Source organism: Dermacentor variabilis, chromosome 11 (genome assembly GCF_050947875.1).
Source record: "Dermacentor variabilis isolate Ectoservices chromosome 11, ASM5094787v1, whole genome shotgun sequence".
NCBI classification, from domain to species: domain Eukaryota; kingdom Metazoa; phylum Arthropoda; class Arachnida; order Ixodida; family Ixodidae; genus Dermacentor; species Dermacentor variabilis.
In genome coordinates, this window is record NC_134578.1 from 20,780,022 (window position 1) to 20,796,279 (window position 16,258).

The 16,258-nt window shown below is 45.0% G+C and overlaps 1 protein-coding gene across 1 annotated transcript; it reads right to left on the bottom strand.

Moving 5' to 3' along the window:
- Positions 1–551: 551 nt before the first annotated feature.
- LOC142563770 (sperm-specific sodium:proton exchanger-like) lies at positions 552–16,078 on the bottom strand. The gene is made up of 11 exons (XM_075674383.1): positions 15,929–16,078; positions 15,131–15,343; positions 12,450–12,635; positions 10,883–11,047; positions 10,313–10,438; positions 8,979–9,071; positions 7,308–7,496; positions 4,412–4,549; positions 2,842–3,039; positions 1,683–1,831; positions 552–636 (listed from the first exon to the last, which is right to left on the bottom strand). The coding sequence occupies exons 1-11, from the start codon at positions 16,007–16,009 to the stop codon at positions 633–635; spliced, it is 1,542 nt and encodes a 513-aa protein (XP_075530498.1). The 5' UTR covers positions 16,010–16,078; the 3' UTR covers positions 552–632.
- Between the last annotated feature and the right edge of the window lie 180 nt (positions 16,079–16,258).

Here is a 16,258-nt window from a genome sequence, read left to right on the forward strand (position 1 = left end):
ATCTTAGTTGAAATCAAGAAAAAGAAATGGGCATGGGCAGGACATGTAATGAGGAGGGAAGATAACCGATGGTCATTAAGGGTTACGGAGTGGATCCCAAGGGAAGGGAAGCGTAGCAGGGAGAGGCAGAAAGTTAGGTGGGCGGATCAGGTTAAGAAGTTTGCAGGGACGACATGGCCACAATTAGTACATGACCGGGGTTGTTGGAAAAGTATGGGAGAGGCTTTTGCCCTGCAGTGGGTGTAACCAGGCTGATGATGATGAGGATGGCACTTTTATACGCTCACTAAACAAACACGTGACAAGCTCAGTACGCTTTCCGAGAAACGCTGGTTCCTCACCTGTGAGGTGCAAAGAGAGGATGCTATGAGAATCAGTGCCATAGGCACGGTGTTGTTCCAGCTTCGATTTTTCTAGTGAGCTTATCATCATTTCTGTGACAAAAGGGCCTGTTTTAAACCGTCGTTCGCAGTTCACAGGAATAAACACCATCATCGACCTGTTCTTGCATATAGCTCTACGATGAGAAAAGAACGTGCGATATAAGTTAAGCAACGTAAATAAAGCTTTATTGCTAGCTTAAAGAAAAAGAGTGAAAGTGGAGTCTTGAAAAGTAGGTATTTCCCATGTTATCACCTGAAAAAGAAAAAAATTATTTCAGTTGAATGGCAGCAAATGCACGTTTTCTAGCACGATGTTGCTTTTGAACGAATTGCTATTTCACAGATTTCCTGTTCTCTATGCACTCTCATACAAGCTTGTTTGCGCAGAATGGTGCTGTACTTGTATGCTCTATATAGCCATTTTGGCAATATAGGAGTATACGAATATTCGAAATTTGCCAAGAAAGAGTCAAATTTGTCCTGCTCAATTCGTTCATCGAATCGAATAGCAACTATATGGGAATGCGAATAAATTACAAACAGTTTTGGAATATTTCACAGTACAAGCTGTACGTGGTGAATCATGAACTTGTGGCGCAATTTCATTCTTGCCACATTAGATATAAGGAACTGGAAGGTGCACTGGGCTTTTTGCGGTGCACTGGAAGCCAGACTTTTCCAACCAAACCCCAACTATTCGCACTAAGTTTTCACTCGGATATGACGTTGGACAATGACATTGTTCTGTACTATTTATCAGTGTTGCAACTGGGTGTTCTGTTGTGATTAACTCTGAACACAATCGATTACCATATTATTTTCTACAATAGTGGCAACTTCTGCAGCGACCATTATAACTAGAGAATAAGTGCTTTTGTTTTTCTCTGCCATCACTGAAGTTCAAGCGCATTTCTGTTTTAGTATCGAAGGTATCTAGAAGTGCTAACGGCCCCATCAGACTGCCTATTAATTAAAACTTAATAGGGATAACGCACTATGCATACTTAAGTTTCATTCCAATGAACTTGTATATTTGTTCGTAATGCTGCATTTGAATTTTTTTAAAAGTTTACTTCATAATGTGGAGTGGCAAAGGTGGAAACTTATCCATGTAGTGGATGCTCGAATGTCAACATCGTTTTAATAATAACGGGGGGGAAATGCTTGTTTTATATTTGAAAACTATTCCATCTTCAGTTTGGTACAATTCCGTTTTCGCACTGTTAGGTTCGTATTCAATTCCGTCTAAAAAGATATTCAGCCTCGTAAAGTATAGTTTAAGGCAGCACGTCAGCTCACCAGTGCGAATACTCGTCGTCGGTCCTGCCCCGCGGAATGTAGTCGTGATGGAGCAGCGGCTGGTGGTACCAGTCGAGTTCCGGGGGCAGGTGGTACCTCATCAAAGTCGTGATCAGCATCACCGGCCGAGGACGCGTGCTGGGTGCGTCCTGTGTCGCAATGAGAACATGGTTGGTGCCCCTTCATGACCTTAACAGTGCGAGACAGGACACACTAAGAAACTACAGAATAAAAGTACTTTAGGTGCACGGCAATGTTTCTCTTTGTCCTATAGGACAAAGACAACCATTCTACATGTTTCTACATGTCAGCGCGTTTTCCTGCCAAAGAAGGCACATGAATGCACCTTTTGGTCAAGTTGTTGCAGCACATTTTCTTGCTAAAGAAAGCGTTTTTGGCAAGGTTGTTTACACAGTCGATGCACCTGTAATAAATAGGAATTATAGGCGGCGTACTGCAAGGCTTCATGCCTCTCCTCACGCCTACGTTCTTCAGGGACGCACATTTGGCTGCCACTACAATGTCATGACGATAGCTTACGCAACGCATGACACAAGAAGGACCCCGCTAACCCTGCTCGTTAGCATATAAACGCCTTAAAACATACAAGTAAAACATGGGGCGAACAAGAGAAGCCTCCGTATGGAGCTAACGGCTCGACGAAGGGAGAAAGAGGGATCTCGTTGTTCGATGGTCAGCTCTAGACCGAAGCTTTTTTCTGTACGGTACTGCCAGTTATGTCATCTTCGTCTTCCTCTGACCTCGTTGTCTTGTTCGGATGCCAGTAACACACAGCAAAGAAATGCACAAAATACACAAAACACAAAAACGCAGGCACTACAATAACACACGCGCGACAAACGCGCAAGACACACACACACGCACGCACGCACGCACGCAAACACACACACACACACACACACACACACACACACACACACACACACACACACACACACACACACACACACACACACACACACACACACACACACACACACACACACACACACACACACACACACGCACACACACACACACACACACACGCACACACACACACACACACACACACACACACACACACACACACACACACACGCACGCACGCACGCACACGCACATGCACATGCACACACACTCATTCACTCACTCCTACCGGCAGCTTCATCTGTCGCAGGGACTGCGGCAAGTAGCAGGGCCCGTAGTAGCGGTGCTGCCCGTCAGCCGACGCGACGCAACCCTGCACCAGGATGACGTCCTGCACGGCCTCGTCCAGGGAGAACTCGATGGCATAATACAGGTTCGGCATGATGCCGCCTTCGAGGAACTGCTTCAGCTTGTCGTGGGTCCAGTCCTGCCTCGACAACGTGGGCAAAAAAATAGAAACAGCAACCACACGAATCACTTTTAAGTTCCGCAGTTCCAGCAAACTTGTGCTCCTGCATTCTAAGTCATCGTATTTTCATTATTTCGGGATGGAAGCCATAACGTTGGGCCCTTTGAATGAAGAAGTTACTCCTATTTATGGAACAAGAATACTTGCGCACGTTCAAATTCTAATTTATTTTGTTCTCAAGGATGAGGGTAGGGTAGAGACAAAAGTGACATTTGTCGCTTGAGAACCCGAATCTCCCTGATATATGGAAAACAACGAGGACAAGAGGGTGAGTTCACTAACCATAAACGTCTTCAACAAAGCATGAGAATGGTGTTACAGAATCCAAGTCATTATATGTATGAACGCCCAATGCTGTATACAGAAACTACAATATACATAGTTTCCTCAGCGCCTAAATAAACACTGCATCTCCTTTCGCAATAAAGGTGCTTCCTTTGTCTCACACGGACTGCATTGTTAATTTTTAATCTTTTGTTCCCTAGAATAATTTATTTAATAACACTTGAACAGTGAACCGTACCATTTTTCGCCGAAGGTGTGCTCTGCAGAATGGAATAATCCAATGTTTCATGTAACATTCATTTGGTAAAACATAAAGCTACATACGTTGCCGGTAGGGAATAGTTTGGCCATAGCAGGCGAAAACGTGCGATGTCCTTTATAGCGCACAAAGACATTTGTGTGCTAAAGCCTTTCAAACAACAGCTATGAAGAGCGTTTTGGTAGCTTAATCATCACATAATAATCGCATGCGAATTATCCTACACAATAAAATTTAAACGAATGAAGCATTTTATCAATGCCCATTTTTAGCATGCATTCCATCGGGTGTCCTTGAGCATTGTCTAGCCATAATAGAAGACCAATACGGCTGTGTATTTGTTTTATTGATGTACACTTCATTACATATGCATTATCCTTATAAGGAATCTGTTATAAGGAAACTGTAAGGAAAAAAGCAGAACGGTTTTAAAAGAAACCGCAGAATATTAACGGCATTTCTATTCGGGTGTCTTTTGAACCCCGCAAGTTATGCGAAACGAGTTGCAAGCGAGAAAGAAAGCTGCTATCTCGTGCTTGTGCCCTGAGCGTCCTTATTTGCCTTCGTTTAGTTTCTGCGGTGCTATCAAACCACAATAAACTGACATCAACTAGCCCAACTTTCAGTCCTCTGCATAGAGCCAAGGTTTCGACACGAGAACTTGTCTTCAGCGAGGCCCTCGCAAAGTCTCCTCGTCGCAGTCGGTCACGTCCTGAGGTGGAAAATTCCGAAAACAACTAGCTTGTCATAGTTCGCTATATCGCGCCACTGAAGGTTGCCACGGACCTGGTACCGCTTGTGGTTGATGAGAACGCCGAGGGCTACGCGCACGGCCACCGAGAACCACATGCGGTACAGGACTGTCGGTGGGTCCGGGTGTAGCTCGGTGACGCGCTGCATCACTTCCATCGGTATGCTGCACAGCTGCGAGCGGTGGAGACACGTTTAGGTTGAAGCCTTCCATGCGCGAAGTTTCTTGCGCCAAAGGCACGATCACAAACTTAACAAGTGTTGGGCGACGAGTTTGTTGGCATACACGACTTCGTGAAGTGGCGTTTAGCGCAATAAACAATTTCAGAAGAGGACAAAATGAAGGCAGGTGTTCATGCGCTAACTTTAAACAGCGTTATTTTATTTGATGCCGAACTGCACATAGTTACCCGAGAAACGTCATAAGACAACAGATGTGCATATGCCCTGCGATTATGGACTATGCATGCATCGTGTCTATTTCGATACCGAAAGCCGTCGGACATGTCACACTATGTTACACAGCGTGTCGAGGTTCAGCGATATTTGCAACACATGTATCTGTGATTCGATCTCATTCGAATAATTCGTTGAACGCTAGAAAAACAGGGGTAACCACAGGGCTTGATTTTTGTTAGTCCCAGTCGAGCCTGTCACGTTGTATGATGGTGTAATGTTAGCGCTTCTGTGTTCTTCTTTTGCGAGATTTATTTTTTCGCTTGCCACCTGTTCACATGTCCACAGCTATTAGTAAAATTCTGACCATAGCCCGCTTCGACAAGTGGTGCTGAAATAAATACACTAAAATAAGGGTTTTCGGATAGTACGAGTGCTACTCATGGCATTGCGTTTACTGAAATGTCGCCAGAGCTAATTGCCTAAACTAATGCGATGAACTTTTTATTAACGCTTGTACGGCATTGTAGGTGTCGAACAGTAAACAAAAGTAACACACTTAAACGCATTGTAATTGCAGAATTAAAGCTAGCCGGACTATTAAACCCACTCAGTTACTTTAAATCCAGTCCCTAATACTAGACTCTAGAATTTTCGATGGGGGCGAAATGCGAAAACACCCGTGTGCTTAGATTTAGGTGCACGTTAAAGAACCCCAGGTGGTCAAAATTTCCGGAGCCCTCCACTACGGCGTGCCTCATAATCAGAAAGTGGTTTTGGCACGTAAAACCCCAAATATTATTCTTATTATTAGACTCTAGAATTGCATCCTCAAAATTCGATGCAGCATGCATTGCCGCGCTAATGAACACTTATAAGCACTAAATTTCTTGCAGAGCTTGTAACTGTTAACTAAAGCTCCCGCGCATTTCACCGCACTTCTTCAGGATGTGCTCCTCGAAACTGTAGCTTGGCACAGGACTTCAACCGAACGGGTAACATATATGGTCAGGCTAGCTTAAATTTCTCAAGAAATAAAAAAAGCAACGTGTCCCGTAAAGATGTTACTTAAAAAGTCAATGAGCTAATTTCGCGTAGGCTGTGAATTCGTGAGTAACGCATATATCCTAACGTCCGTCGTCGCCATTCCCACCGTTCGACAAAATTTGGCACTCTACTGTACTCGAAGTTTACGTAATGCGAATCGTTGATGATTTTGTAGAGAACGGTTGTGTAGCGAAATGTTATGTAGAAATTATATGCTGTAGCCTTTATACTTACAATTAGGACCGACGCTATATTAACATCTTGGTTCATTGAAGCAATTAACAATTTACCATGTACAAGCGAACCGACGCAGATAATCGAAATGTCCGGGTAAAAATGCGGTGGGTACCAAGAACATGCGGGCATCGATGGATGTGGGAGAGCACGATAGGTGGTGACGTGTGAAAGCCGTACCATCCGCGCCCTAGCCACGGCCTTCTCTTCTTACCACGCGACGCACGTGAGCGCAAAAAAAAGAGCGTCTTCGCAGCAAATACAGACGCACGACATCCGCCGAGAAATGCTGAAACTTGCGAGAGAACGCAATTCAATGATAGGCCGCTTCCGTCGACAATACTAACAGCCGGACAGGCACTTCTCCACTGGCCTACAATATGGTTTTGCCCTACAGCCCCTTAAGTGATTGCTCGCTGGAGCTCCTGTATCCCAAAGGAAAGAAGAGGGACCCACCACGAAGGCAAAAACACACCGATGCACTTCTTCCGTCAGTGTCCATATTGCCGCGCACCCCGTCGTCACACGGCCTTCTGCGAATGTTGGACTCACGATGAGGCACTTCGCAAGCACCTAGACAGGATGAAGATTCCGCACTACGAGGTTCCAACAAGCGGAAGGCCCCGATAAGCGTGCCATGTACGACTCGCTTCTCGTCTTTGCTGATGAGTCTGGTTTGCTGTTTGGACCATGAGGACCATGCAGACAGCTGAATAACCATCATCTGTTCATCCCCATTTCCCACGTATTTGCATACCTGAATCCTCCTAGTCTTCCAACATAGGCCAAAGCGCCAGCATCTCCAATAATGACTCAACCATTCTCATTTATAGTGAGCATGACAGAACGTTTGTAATGGAAAAATGTCAGATTGAAAGCAAATGTAATCCCCACTGGCACATGTCCGGTGGGCCCAGTGCATATACAGAGTGGCGTTTACCCCGTTGCCCCAGAGGCAGATACAGAGTGACATATTCCGTCACCATTGTTGTTTACCAAAATTTTAGAATGCACTAACACTGGGATCGGCCCGCTGAAGTGGCGAGATAAACCGGCCACCCGCAAAAAAATGGCTGTACTCGAAGAAGAATGCTTCGTTTAAGACATCGTCTCTTAATGTCTATTTTTCTGTTTAATTGTTAGTAGACTCCGTGCTAAATTTGGTATACACATGACGCTACAATGAAACGTTTTAAGGGTCTTGTTTTTCCGGAATGCATATGCGAGGATTTGACGCTTTCCGTTCTACACGCACTTCCACGTCGGTCTCGCAGACCGCCTGGCAGACAGACGGTTGCGCGGTGAGGAAACCGATGAGACCGATGCAGTCCGGCGACACCAGGTAGTCCTTGAAGTCGCCTTCGCTGAAGAAGTACTGGTTCGAGTCCGCGTTCGGCAGGCGTCCTTCTGTATCCGTGCCCTGTCGCCTGCCTTTGCCGTAGACCTGCGATGAGAGTATCAGAGCGGTGGCGCGTAGTAACAGAGCATCGTACATCAGAATGGGCACATAAATGGTCGAGGATAAAGTTATGCATATCAATATCACACGAGTTAATTACATCTTAATTGAAATCAAGCAAACGAAATGGACATGGGCAGGGCATGTAATGAGGAGGGAAGGTAACCGATGGCCATTAAGGGTTACGGAGTGTGTTCCAAGAGAAGGGAAGCGTAGCGGGGGAGGGGGGGCAGAAAGTTAGGTGGGCGGATGAGATTAAGAAGTTTGCAGGGAAAACATGGCATCAATGAGCACATGACCGGGGTAGCTGGAGAAGTATGTGAGACACCTTTGCCCTGCATTGGGCATTGCCAGGCTGATGATGATGATGATGATGATGATGATGATGATGATGATGCATTGCTATAACAGACGGAAACGCAATATCAAAGACGGGAATAATGAAGGATGCTTCTTCATGTGTCTCTGTTAGGGCTGTGAAGCGCAAGTTCCCATCCAGGATTAAGAACAGCAAATTTTAAAGGTGAAATCAGGCATGCAACTAGAGCAATTAATTTCACCTATTGAATTATGTACGCACTCGGCACCGCGACGCAGGCACAAAAGTTTTAGTGACAGTGCTGAGTGCGCGCATTGCCTCTATCACGATTTTTCATCACGACTGTACTTGAGCATTAATGCAAATATCTTGTATCCTATGGAAAAGATTATAAATATCTGAGCCTTCTACCAGTTTTGCCTCGGTATCAAACCCTAAGCCACAATCGGCATGCAAGTCATTGAAATATTTCACACATAAAGTCAGTCCACTAGTATTACTGTTCACTTATGTTGCTTTCTTCGTTTCCGCTTTAGTTGCAGACTGCTCCCGGCCGCCGTGAGCCTTTGCCGGCTACATGTTGTTGCTTGGAATAAATTTTCTAGCAGCACGATTCTACTTGAAGGCTTACAAAACTTCGTGTAAATTGACGTGGTAACCAGCGTGTGGGCACAGACATAATACCCTCGCTCATTCCTTCTCGCTTTTCACGTTATTCCATAGCATGGATGATCGCTTTTCATAGATGTGATAAGCGACTGGGTAACACATGCGGCTCAATATAGCGGGTTAACATAACATGCATGACTCTGTTGTTACTACATGTTTTGAGTTCTTCCGTAATACCACACGTATTACGCAATGGGTGGTTGTTGAAAGCCAGATTTGCGAATGGTGAAATTAGTTTATTTCTTTACTCATTGGGGCAATGGTTATCCTGCAAGTCTCATAGATGATTTAATCAAATTTCATTTAGTATAACGCACACAAAATAATTTTATTGGCCAAGCTGAGTATTAATTTCTTTGAAGCCCTATTTTATCTAGGAGAAAACAATAGATGACGGTCGGTGACATGGCAGGCAATATAAACAGCACATTGCAGCTTCCATTCCGGCTTATATTTTGAGCAGATCTTTCATGACTTACCTTCACGATTCCTGAGCAGATGATGGAGACTCTCTCGTGCTCGTGGCCGACAAACGCGAGCACGTTGCCTTTCTTTTGGGTCAGGAAGAATGACTGCAAAACAAAACGAAACGCGGCGAATTATAGAGTTGGTTACACAAGTTGTCGTCAACAGAGCGCTAGATCGGCCTTCGGGCGTCAGCATTGCGAAGAAGCTCGGTTAATGCTGCGGATAAGCATGCCACGAGCATGTGTGCGGTGCGAGCCTGCTTTGAGACCATGGTCTGGAATATGCCCGTAACGCCACCGAACCGATAAGGCACAAAAGCACAAAAATACGTCGTCATCGTCGTCATTAGCCTGGTTACGCCCACTGCAGGGCAAAGGCCTCTCCCATACTTCTCCAACAACCCCGGTCATGTACTAATTGTGGCCATGCCATGCCTGCAAACTTCTTAATCTCATCCGCCCACCTAACTTTCTGCCGCCCCCTGCTACGCTTCCCTTCCCTTGGGATCCAGTCCGTAACTCTTAATGACCATCGGTTATCTTCCCTCCTCATTACATGTCCTGCCCATGCCCATTTCTTTTTCTTGATTTCAACTAAGATGTCATTAACTCGCGTTTGTTCCCTCACCCAATCTGCTCTTTTCTTATCCCTTAACGTTACACCTATCATTCTTCTTTCCATAGCTCGTTGCGCCGTCCTCAATTTGAGTAGAACCCTTTTCGTAAGCCTCCAGGTTTCTGCCCCGTAGGTGAGTACTGGTAAGACACAGCTATTGTATACTTTTCTCTTGAGGGATAACGGCAACCTGCTGTTCATGATTTGGGAATGCCTGCCAAACGCACTCCAGCCCATTCTTATTCTTCTGATTATTTCCGTCTCATGATCCGGATCCGCCGTCACTACCTGCCCTAAGTAGATGTATTCCCTTACGACTTCCAGTGCCTCGATACCTATTGTAAATTGCTGTTCTCTTCCGAGACTGTTAAGCATTACTTTAGTTTTCTGCAGATTAATTTTTAGACTCACTCTTCTGCTTTGCCTCTCCAGGTCAGTGAGCATGCATTGCAATTGGTCCCCTGAGTTACTAAGCAAGGCAATTTCATCAGCGAATCGCAAGTTACTAAGGTATTCTCCATTAACTTTTATCCCCAATTCTTCCCAATCCAGGTCTCTGAATACCTCCTCCTATGTAATAATAATAACCTCCTATTATGTAACCAATAATTTGTGATAAAGACGTTCGCTGGAACGAGGTTCGACTAACAAAGAAAGCCGTAGTAGAGAAATCTGGGTGGCATGCTGCGACAGCTAGAAACCGTTTGTTGGCAGACCAAGGAAGAAATACCTTGAGCAGCTTGGTCACCTCTTCCCTGGGTAGCCAAGGGATGCTGAGCAGGATGCAGTGCGCCGTGTCCCCCACGATGATGTTGGTAGGCATCCCATCCACGCGATGGATCATCCACGTCAGGTCCTGTGAGTCATCGTCCAATCAAAACAAGCGAGGCGGTACAGTGTACCAATACTGGAAGACCCGTACTCTTTTTTGAAGAGGAAAGGCTATGATGAGTAGCGTGTGTCTCATAGCCAAGAACAAATCCCTGTACTGTTAGGGAAGCAATTTTACAAGCCGCATTTGTATTATTTTTGGAAGCTGGGTGTGTTCAGTAATGACATTACGAAATATAGTCAAAGCGCTAAGAAGGACGGAACCCATGTTTGCACGAAATGCACATTAGCACTGTAACCGTGTTTCATAGCTACAAGCGACACAAGTGAATGTAGTGCTGAAAAACTGCTATGTAAGAGAATGCAAAAAATCTCTAAGCAATTTGAACTTCGCCAGGAAAGGGCTTGTCCAGGCAAAGCAGATGCACCAGTTTGAATGACAGATAGCGAATATCACGCATAGAGTCACCTCGTAAAGCATGCCGAACTGCTTGTCGTCCAGGAGACCGCCATCGTGAAGATCGTGCAAAGCGTCCAGGGCCTTGTTGAGCGTCTTGCGCGCCGCCTGGCGCGTCTTTGTGGCGACTTCGATGTTTGGGTACTTCTGCTGTATGTCGATCACGTTCTTCAGCGTCTGCGCGCATGCATCCAACAAGTATAAGGCCCGAGATGGCAAGCACTCGCTCACTGATTATGAAGAGCTCACAAGGATCAACTGCCGTCATTACCTGCATCAGTGTTTATTTTTACATTGACTCATTTATGGAGTGCACTTCCCCCTTGAGAGACTTCCCTCAGACACTAAATCTCTGTGAGCTCAGTAAGGATGCGTATGCTGGATGAATAGGCCTTCGACTCATCTTTATTCAGACATGGTGGTGTCAGATGCTGCCAGTTTATTATTTACAGTCCTACTGAGCTTTTTTCGATTTCCTTAAGATCAGTGATCTTTTGCGAAGTGACGCTAGGTCTTTATATTTAAGCACAAGGTTAAATTAGGAGCAACTGAAAAGGGCATCGTCACGGCGTTTTCGGTCACATGTATGCTACAACCCGTGCAGTAACCTTCGCTTTCTCTCTACTGTACTTGAAACTCAGAAGCTCGCGAAGGCTCACTATAGGGCTATGTTTATCAATGATTCAAAGTGCGAAATTTTACGGAAGTGCAAAAGCTTCTCTTGCGTGAAGCGCATGGTACGCAGGAATCGCTCTTTTCTGAAAAATGTTTCCACTATAACTTTCTCTTTTCGAAAAACGCAATCTAGCTTCGTACAATATGGGATGCAGCTGCGCCAAGAATACCATGGTTACCAGTATTCTGACATTTCATTGACACACACACAAAAACTGCTTAATGGCTATGTGGGCACTTTTTGGAGCCCTTCGAAGAAACTTATAGGCGACAGCTTCTGCACTTTTCAAGCTCTATTGTTTTGCCAGAGCAGTTCAACACTGGGAGTCAGTTACTTAATTCAGAAGAACTTCAACACCACTCCGTATAGCGAAAAAATTTGACACATTATTACCGCTTATTTTTGGGTGGGAATACTATATCGTACAAAAACACAGATGTCAACTGAATAAAATTATTTAGTGTGAGAATTAATTGGTTAGTAATCAGCTAATTAAACTATCCATAATTAAAAAAACTCCCTCCAGTGTCTAAAAAATGCTACTATGGCCATTTCGTTAACATTTCCGCGCTTACATCAGAATTCGAATCTAACGAACTCAGCGAAACAAAAATAATTCGTTGGGTTTTTTGGGGATAAATTATACGCTCACTCTGAGCGACGTCAATAAGAGCGATTTAGAAGACATTTAAACGGATTCCGCAACTCTTTTTCCAGTCCCTTCATCGGGATACTGGCGGCGTCGTCGGGAAGCAAACCGTCGACCTTTTGCTCAACAACGGTAATCCATAGCCACTAAGCCATCAATCCGGTTGCCACACTTTTCTCGTTTCCGTTTTGTTCTACACGGTTACCGAGCAGATGCATCGCTGGTTTTTGCAACGAGTCTGCGGTCGTTCCAACCTGAAGCTTGTTGCGTCCGCACGAGTCCCGGATCTTGTTGGCCAGCTGGGTGTTCTTCACGAAGCGGCTCGCTTTGGCCATGGCTTCGTCTTCGGCGGTGATGTAGGCCCAGCTGACGTCGTAAGCGTAGAAAAGCTTCCGGTTCAACACACCATCCATCAGGTCCCACAGCCACACGAAAAATACCTGTGATGATGATTATGATGATGTTTTATTGGAATCCCCTCTGAAACGGGACGCAGACAGATCGTCACCTAGCCTGGTTGAGTTACTTAGGGATGCTATAATTGCTTTTCCTGCTAGCATTCTTTTATACATCTCTTCAGTCATCTCTATCCACTTTGTACCTCTGCCTAGGCCTATAATGAATTCCCTCGTATCAGTCACTTCCCTGCTTTTTTCACCAATTCGCTAAACGTCCCTTGCTTATCTCGATTGCTGACCGGTTGATATTTCCGTCTACTTTAAATTCAAGTGCTTCTGGGAGTTGTACGTTACGTACTGGTCTCGCTGGGTGTATCCCTTGGCATTCCATTAGGATGTGCTGAGTGGTCTCCGGATTGTTGCTGCAGCATACACATGCCTTATCTAATTAAGAATACATGCTCCGGTATGTTTGTCTTAAAGCAACCAGCTCCAGTCTCAAACAGCGAGGCACTTCCCTTGGTGTTATACAGATTTTTTTCTTCTGATTTCCTTTTTCTCATTTTTGTAAATCTTCATGGTTTTTTACCTTTCCTTCATTTGCATCCTATTCGCTGTGTCTGTTTCTCTCACTTTCTTTCTGATTATTTCTGGTTGTTTGTCTACCCTGTCAGTTACCCTGTACTTGGTTGCCAAATTTCTTGACCTCTTCGCCCACTCTTTGTCCACACTTTTTGAGTACAGATACTTGTGCACTTTAGCCGCCCATTTATTGTGATCCATGTTCCTGAGTCTGTAAAACTGATTTCGCTCTGCGCTTCACTGACTTCAAGTGAGGACCAACTCATGTCTCCTTGCACTGTCTCATTCGTCGTTTTGTCGTGGGCTCCCGAAGCCAACCGGCCCAGGGATGTTTGGTTGACTTCCAAGCCCGTCTATATATCCGATAGGGGGCGGCCGACGACAAGAATGCCCCCTATCGTCAATTACGCAAAACTAGGTACACTTGCTCTCAAAAGTATCAAGGCAATAACATTCATTGTCAATCATATCATTTCCGCGGAGGGCAAGCCTCTTGTAACACTGTCGTAAAATCAATGGCACGAGAATTAAGAGGAATTTCCTCTTCGATTTCCGACAGTGGTCTATGGCCTATTGGAACACTTGACTTCACATTAGTACCGCTCAGGAACCCAAGTGGAGTTCTCGTTACATGAGTCGGCGATGGCTCCTTCTCACGAAATATCTCAAGTTCAAAGCATAGAGTTTGATTCTGCATAGATAAACACTCTTTATCTCCTTTCCATGAGAAGTAATGTAAAAGCGCCAAAGGTACAACAGTAATTTGTGAGCAGGCACTCGTCGCTATGATTGCGAATTATGCTTTCATACGCAGGCACCATGGTTCGAACGTATCATCTAGGTACGTTGTGACAGCACTGGTCATTGCCCGTAGACAATACTGCGGACATTCACCGACTGCTACGAAGATACGAACGCCGTGCAAGTGTGTAGCTCATAGTTATTTTTCGTTCCAGCTAACATCCTTAGGACATTCCATTTTGCTACACGCGCAAGTTTTCGCTAATGGCGTCAGTGTGAGTTAACAATAGGCGCTTGATAACGCAGTCACGGAAAAGTACTAGCTAAGGCAGAAATGAGATTACTGTGACACTGATTCATGCATAAAGTCTGAGCACACTCTACACAAATTTGATGGCACAGCAGCAACTACTACACAATCTGACATTGCTCCTTGAACATGCTTGTTGTCTTTACGGTGAAACAAATTTATCACACACTCCTATCGAAAAAGAAAATGCTTTCCGACATTCACTCACAGCAGTTGGAGCATCTTGGGTACTCGGTGGCCTTCGGTGTTAAGAAAGCCATAGGAAGTAGCATGACCTCTAAATAGGTGCACGGGCCTTCTCTAGCTGCGGCTAGTGAATACGCTTTTTTTTTTCAATGGTTATGCAAACGGCATCTGCTGAAAAAGCACAGCTCTAACACAACACAACAAAACGCCAACTCTGGTAGAAATTTATTTTGTGGTGTACTAATCAGCGTACACTAACTATGTGCAGCATAACGCGCTTTACTGAAAGTCTTTATACGCTGAAATAGCGACGCATGAACCCAGACGTGAACTTGAACACTATGTAAATTCCACCCGAGCCTCACGTGCAGTTTATAGAAGCTCTGCAGGCATCCTTACGGAAAGTAGTCAAACTCTTTGTTCACTATGGGTGATGAGCGTTAACTTAGATAGCAAGCGTTCGTCTATGCCGCATTAGGATGCGCCTTAAACAAGTGTCAATAGTCTATAGACTACTTACACGCTATAGACTGTTAACTCCGAATAAACAAAAGACATGCTTTAAGGAATATCTATGTGCCCTTTCCTCTTAATGCTATTGTATTAAAAATGAGTTCAAGTTTGTGGGATGGCATATAGGACTGAGAGGCATCTACAGACTGCGCGTACAAACCTTAAATTCATTTCAACAGTGAACAAGCGAGGAATAGACGCTTACGGCTCTCTTCTGCAGCGTCTTGACGGTCCTGCAGGCGACCAGCAGTATGAAGCTGCACTGAAGAAAGATGGCGTACCACTTGTTCTTCGTGTCTTCCATGCTAACAGAGACGAAGCTGGTAAGCACGAACTCGGACACAACGAGGACGAAGATGATCAGGTCTAACTGGCGCCATACGTCCCGGCCCATCCTGAACATGCCCATTGAGTACACCTGCGAAGAAGCAAAGGCAATAAAGAGCAGTAGCGTGAACCATCAGCTTGCGTTGCCGGCCGGTCTTTCGACCTTAAGCAGGTTTATACGAGGTGGAAATATTGTTGTAGCAAACTCTAGCCGCTATTTGGTAGCAGCTTTCTTACATTGAAGGGTAAACATGTAAACTTGTCATTTATATTATGAAATAAATATAAAGATATGCTTGCGAGACAGTTGCACACGAGTTAGTTTTACAAATAAGAGTTAGCCGTAAGTTAGTATACCTGCAATGTCTGCTACCTCGTTTTGGCGGTTACCAGGGACTTTCTTTTCTTGATCACTCTCATATCATAAAATTCTTTATTCAACTCTCGCGTCGAGTGTGTCAACTCGTCGATAAAAGTATAGCGCGGCGGTGGCCGACTGAGTGACGAAGGGTGAAAATAAAGCAAGAACGAAATTAACCACTGAACATTGTGGGCCCAGCTTCCTGCTACCTATTTATAAACACAAGACTTTTACATGGGTTTTGCTGACCTCCATACACGAGCCTGGACAACGACTTGGTTAACTAAAGGAGAGGCAAATGCCAGATGTACTCACCACGAGGAGTATCTCGAGAGCGTACAGCAGGACGTACAAGCCCTGGACGCTGACCACGACGGACATGATGACGTCATTCATCTTGTACTGGGTTAAGAACGCCAGCCCTCCGAGCAGAAGCACGAAGCCTACTGCCACGAGACCCACAAGCACGTGGTACCAGCCCTGAGTGAAACGAACGTGAAGCCAGACAAGAATTCTAAGCGATGCCCGAAGAATGGCAGTTGAAAGAAAAGCTACATGTGAACCTTCCTCGACCTACGCCACGGAGCTATCGCTCGAGGAATGGATACGGAAAATCCCGCCCTTAGATGCGTAGCATTATATGGC

Coding starts and splice junctions, on each gene's coding strand:
- LOC142563770 (XM_075674383.1), bottom strand. CDS start 16,009: ATGAATGACGTCATCATGTCCGTCGTGGTCAGCGTCCAGGGCTTGTAC. Junction 15,344..15,928: donor CTCTCGAGATACTCCTCGTG/GTGAGTACATCT, acceptor GCTTCTTCGCAG/GTGTACTCAATGGGCATGTT. Junction 11,048..12,449: donor GCGGACGCAACAAGCTTCAG/GTTGGAACGACC, acceptor GCATGCGCGCAG/ACGCTGAAGAACGTGATCGA.